Source organism: Dendropsophus ebraccatus, chromosome 2 (genome assembly GCF_027789765.1).
Source record: "Dendropsophus ebraccatus isolate aDenEbr1 chromosome 2, aDenEbr1.pat, whole genome shotgun sequence".
In the NCBI taxonomy this organism is placed as follows: Eukaryota; Metazoa; Chordata; class Amphibia; order Anura; family Hylidae; genus Dendropsophus; species Dendropsophus ebraccatus.
In genome coordinates this window covers 213,377,535-213,383,534 of record NC_091455.1, presented here as the reverse complement: position 1 = coordinate 213,383,534, position 6,000 = coordinate 213,377,535, and the positions used below count along the sequence as shown (strand labels likewise).

General features: G+C 43.9%; 1 protein-coding gene across 6 annotated transcripts in view; it reads left to right on the top strand.

Moving 5' to 3' along the window:
* The window catches only part of AKAP9 (A-kinase anchoring protein 9), a 161,265-nt gene that overhangs the window by 126,635 nt on the left and 28,630 nt on the right, over nucleotides 1-6,000 (top strand). For 5 of the 6 annotated variants that reach the window (XM_069959453.1, XM_069959451.1, XM_069959452.1 and 2 more), the window contains one exon: nucleotides 922-960. The exons of the other annotated variant lie outside the window; for it this stretch is intronic. In XM_069959453.1, coding sequence (XP_069815554.1) covers nucleotides 922-960 — 39 coding nt within the window. The remainder of the gene's footprint in view (nucleotides 1-921; nucleotides 961-6,000) is intronic. 6 annotated transcript variants of the gene reach the window in all.

The window sequence follows — 6,000 nt, the reverse complement described above, 5'->3', positions numbered from 1 at the left end:
TAAGAAAAGCGGCTTCCACTATAACTACAGTGATACAAGTATTTCCTAGCACAGACGTACCAGGACAGGGACCGTATACCTTGAAGGGATTGTTCACCAAAACCTTTTTTCTTTCACATCAACTGGTGCCAGAAAGTTATACAGATTTGTAATTTTATTTCTATTCAAAAATTTCCAGTCTTCCAGTACTTATCAGCTGCTGTATGTCCTACAGGAAGGGGTGTATTCTCTCCAGTCACAGTGACACAGTGCTCTCTGCTGCCACCTCTGTCCATGTCAGGAACTGTTCAGAGCAGGAGAGGTTTTCTATGGGGATTTGCTGCTGCTCTGGACACTTCCTGACATGGACAGAGGTGGCAGCAGAGAGCACTGTGTCAGACTGGAGAGAATACCCCACTTCCTGCAGGATATACAGCAGCTGATAAGTACTGGAAGACTGGAGATTTTTTATTTTAAATAGAAATAAATTACAGATCTCTGTCACTTTCTGACACCAGTTGATTTGAAAGAAAAAAAATTGGTGAACAACCCATGTAAAGCCTTTTTCTCTCTGTTGGTGTATTTGTTACTGTAACATGACATTTCCCCACGGTCTTGGAGTGTAATGCTGTGTAGTGTGTACAGAGCCCTGTGGCCAATGTTCCCTATCAGGTAAGCCCCTCGATGTGACAGGTCCCGGTAAGCGTTACAGGCAGAGCCCTGTCCTCTGCTGTGATGTCACTATGATGTCATTGTCTGCCGGGCCTGTGCATTGACTATAACCTTAGCGCTCGGAGTGGATCTTTGCCCCCATTATTCCTGTATATGTTCCCGCTCCATTCCTCTCTATGCCGCTCTCTCTCTCTCTTTCTCCAGTATTGCAGAAGAACTGTACACGGCATGTCAATTACACTGCATTTGTTTTGTTCTCTATTCTCCCAGGCTTAGTAGCAGCTGCAGTCGTTGCAGCTCCCAAAGAAGGTGTGTTTGTACCCCCCCGCATGGCCAACCTATAATCGGGTGTTTAATGGCTACGATTTGGGAATGAACTAATCCTTTTGGCTTTTTCGGGCTTCTTGATACCTTGCACTAACCAATCCTCGCTTGCCGCTGCTAAATTACCAGCTCCTGTGTCTGACCACCTCTCCTGTGGTTGTTCCAGGCCCCTTTATGCCAGCAAGGGGTTCAAATCTTAACCTCTCATTAACACTTACAGTGGCAAGAAAAAATAAGTGAACCCTTCGGAATGACCTGGATTTCTGCATTGATCAGTAATGTGGTCACAGTTATAGTCAAACACAATGTAACTAAACTAATAACATACAAGCTGTTATAGCCTCCATATCTTTTATTAAATACAGTGAGTAAACCTCTACAGTGCAGGGAGAAAAAAAATTACCTTTATTCAAATAATGCAAACTGTTTAAAGACCTGCAATTACTGACCATGGACGTGTGAGTCAAAACCCTATGAAGCTCAGACTGCAATCTTATCCGGTCCAATTTTTTATTTTCTTTTGTGTTCTGGGTTCCGAGCTAGTGCACAGACCATGGCGGCATTCATGATCATGTACATTGGCCCATAGACTAGAATGGGTCCAATACGGTCCTGAATTACAGCTTTAAGGTGGGTCAAAGATGCAGGTCTTCAGCAGGATTGTGCAAATATGGCTCCCAGCCGCCCCCTATAGATCTACTCTGCAGCTCCCCGAGTGTACCAGCCGTGTCTGCCGGGTTATCTTTACATGGGGGAAAACATGTTTTATTGTGGGGCGCAAGGCTGGGAGAGGGACGGCAACTAGTCATAGGAGCGGGGAGCTGCCCTTGACTAGTTACAGCTCTCTGCCTGTCAATCATCCCTGCAGAGAGCCATGACTAGTCACGGACAGCTCCCAGCTTAGATGATTATTTGCCACCCCTCTCCCGGCCTTGCACCCTGGAATAAAACACGATCCTCCCCAATGTAAAGGTGACGCGGCTGGTATGCTACGAGAGCTGCACAGTAGATCTACAATCATGTTGATTGGTTCCCTTTAAAAAAGAAAAGAAAATTGTGGCCAGAAAAGTCCAGGATGATGATCGACGCTTCTGTAAAAAAACGGTTCATTGGACAAGATAAGATGAAGATGGAACGTTACAGCCCAGACACACAATGCTATGGAGGATACGGGCACCAAAACCCTCATCCCATCGGTGACACACAGTGCAGGACCATCGTGGGTCAGGCTGCTTTGCTGCCTCAGGGCCCAGACTTCAGTCATTGAGCAAATAATGGAAGATACATGAAAACAATAGAATGTAAGCACAGACGTCCATGGCCTCCAGGCGAAGAGACATCGGGCATCGAGACAAGACAGTGACCCAGAGCCCGCAAATAACTTTAATAGATGACTGAAATCTGTGTTTTGCAGTGGACAAGTTTTAGTCTTGATTAGTGTTGAAAGTTTTGCATGTTCGGCAACTTTCGTCTAAATCTGAGCACTCTGCATTTCACTCCTGGAGAAGCTGAAGTTGGATGACACCCTAGGGCTGCCAGGACAACATGGATACAGCCTATGGCTCTATCCATCTTTTCCAGGACTCCCTAGGGCAGCATCAAACTTTGCCAAATGCCAAGCATTCATGTTCAGATGAAAATTGCTGAACTTTTGACAAGTTTGCTGGTCCTGGAGACGCCGTGTCCTGACTTGGAAGAAGACTGTGCTTGCTCGGAAATATCAAGGAACTGAAATTGACAGGGAGAGTCCAGCTTTACGCCTCAGTGCTGCCGGAGTTTTGGGGAAAATGGTGACCTGCAAGTAATAAAATCCAAGACCTGCTCATTTCCCCCTGCACTGTGGATGTTTACTCCATGTGCTCAATAGACAACATGAACAATACTATTGTTTGTGTGGTATTAGTCTAGTTACTATGTATTCGTCTATAATTGGGATTACAGATAACAATCGGACCACATTGTATCATTAATCGATGCAAAAATGCCTTAATTCCAAAGGGTTCACTTAATTTTTTTTTGCAACTGTATCACTACCAATAAATAACCATCATCTTATCCATCATCCTATCACAGCTCCCCAATTACTCTTCCTTCTATATCACATTTCCAAATTCTGTACCCCCCACCACCACCCCCATTCCCGCTGAGGCGATTGATCTTCTCACTTTATCACCACTCTTTGGGATCACAGATGATCGCTGTAGCTCCGTAAGATGATGGTCATAGGCAGGGGGTCGCTGGAAACGGCGATTTTATAAAGAAAATTGCGTCTTGTCTTTTGGTGATTTTCTTTTCCATGGTCCTGTCTGACATTAATCACCTCTGTGACGGTTTCTCTCTCCCTGGTAACAGCACCCGGTGAAAGTTTGCAGTTTGTTCCAAACTTCAAACCGTGAAAAGTATTGATATGTATTGTATGCCTACCTGCACCCGGTGCACTGGGCTGTCACCTCCCGGCTTCCATCATGCTGGGGGAAAAACATTGGATTTTTAGGCAATTTAAAAATAAATAAATATAAATATATATATATATATATATATATATATATATATATATGTATATATGTGTATATATATATATATATATATATATATATATATATATATATATATTTGTGGCATTTACAAATATTTTTTTTTCAACTTTTCGACATGGCAAAGAGACAGGCCAATGGCTTTGACCATTAGCATTTGAGCAGTCAAACCCTGACCCGTGTCTGGAAGTGCGCACTAAGTGTCTTTTTACTTTACTCATTTTCCCGGCCGGGCAGCTGCATACAAGCACCGATCAGCAGGGTCGGCACTCACGTTCTGTACACCGCATGAGAAATTGAGTGGCTTCTTGAAGGATCCATGTATCATTCGTGCATCTATGGAAACTGACAGCACAGATGTGTATATACTGGGTTCTGAATATATATATATATATAATATAATATATGTATGTATATATATATATATAATATATGTGTGTATATATATATATATATATATATATATATATATATATATATATATAAAATATGTGTATATATATATATATATATATATATATATATATAATATGTGTGTGTGTATATATGTATATATATATATATATATATATATATATATATATATATATATATTTATTATGTGTGTATACACACACAGACACGGATATGTACATCTGTGCTGTCAGTTTCCAGACCACACAGCAGTACATACTTACCTAGTGCTCTGCTGCTGTTATCCAGCATCTTGATCTCCAGGTCTTCCATCCAGCAGCTGTCCCCACCTCCTCTGACTGTCAATGATTCTAGAGGAGGTGGGAGGTCTGAAGATACAGGATGGGAGAGCCAGAGAGGAGGATACAGGATCACAGAGACAGGGCACTAGGTAAGTATGTACTGCTGTGTGATCTGGAAACTAACAGCATGGATATATGCGTATCCTCTATATACATATCTGTGCTGTTGGTTTGCCTTTATATTTATCGGCCGCACATACCTCTAAGAACATGAGCGGACAATAATGATGATAAATTTTAAATCATGTTCTAAAGATTGATTGCTGTTCGCTGTCACTTTTACATGGCCCGACTGCAGAAGCGTTTCTTTCAACACACCCTACCGATACCTGTCCCGTCTAAAAGCCCTCTAAGTCAATGGAACTGTCTCAGTCACAGGCTCAGAAGCGGGGAAAGATGCGGAGAAAGTTGTTGGGTTTTTTGGGGGGTAAAAACACACACACTGGATCTGCAGCGGATTCCTTGCCTGTGATTTTCAATGAGAATACATATTCGCAGTGGGATTTACATCTTATTGCGAGTATGTAAGTGACAGCCCCCTTAACCCTCGCGGCCCGGTGACTATATTACCTGCTCCACACTCCGGCTTGCTTCGGGGGCTCCCGGCATCTGGACATCCCGCTCAGCCAATCGGCGGCGGCGGGGCAGTGCACTGTGGCTGACTGGGAAGTCCAGCCGGGAATCCCCAAAGCAAGCCGGAGCACAGACCTGGTAATGTATGCACCAGCCCACAAGGGGTTAAGGGGGCTGTTACTTACATACTCGCAGCAGGATGTAATCACATTGAAAATGACAGGCAAGCAACAAATTTGTAGTGTTAATTCCGCTGCGGATCCGGTGTGTGTGTTTCTACCTTTAGGCTATGTTCACACAAAGTGAACATCCGGCTGTTCCGTGACCCCGGCCGGTCTCTGCCCGGATCATCGCGGCCGGTACTTAAGTACCGGTCGGATGATCTGTCTGGCCGCAGAGCCCCTGCACGCTATAGTGTGAACTGACAGGGTTTCCTACGGCCGCTATTCATTGAATTAATTTGCGTCCCCGTACGGGATCCCGGCTGGAGCGCATACGTTGTGTGTACGCTCCGGCCGGGATCCCATTGGAAGTAAGGCATTGTTCCACCGTGCCAAAAGTACAGCAGTTGTTGCCATTGGCAACAATGGCCGTACTTTTACGTGTGTGAACATAGCCTTAAAGTGATAGCAGTAGTAGACCACTGGCAATTTGCCATCTGGGAGACCATGGCCTCCATACATCCCAATGGCCATTGGTGTCCTCTGTCTCCTAAGAGAGATTCCTGGAAATCTGACACAATAATATTTTTTGCATCAATTAAAAAAAATAATAATAATAAATATTTTTTTTTTATGCCAGCAGCAGGGGGTAGAGTGACCTGAAATCCTCCAGCTTGTCTGTAAGTAGGCCAGGCCGGCAATAAAGTGGATGACACCCCCGGCGTGCATCGCTCTTACACTTAATTATACGCTTCTCCCCAGATGTAATTTCTACCTTTTGCAAATGCTACAAAGTTTTCTCCCATATAGGGTAAAGCTCCTTATACACTAATTTATGTTGCCGTTTTATTAGCCAAAAATCCAATTATATAACCCAACACTTGTGCCGATCAGGTGTAACGTGTCAGAGAGCTGAAAAAGCTCCAACCCGTCCAGTCAGTCCAATGTTTTTCCTCCCATGAGCCGTGCGGGTTCTTACTGAGACACCTGTGATTGGAGGAC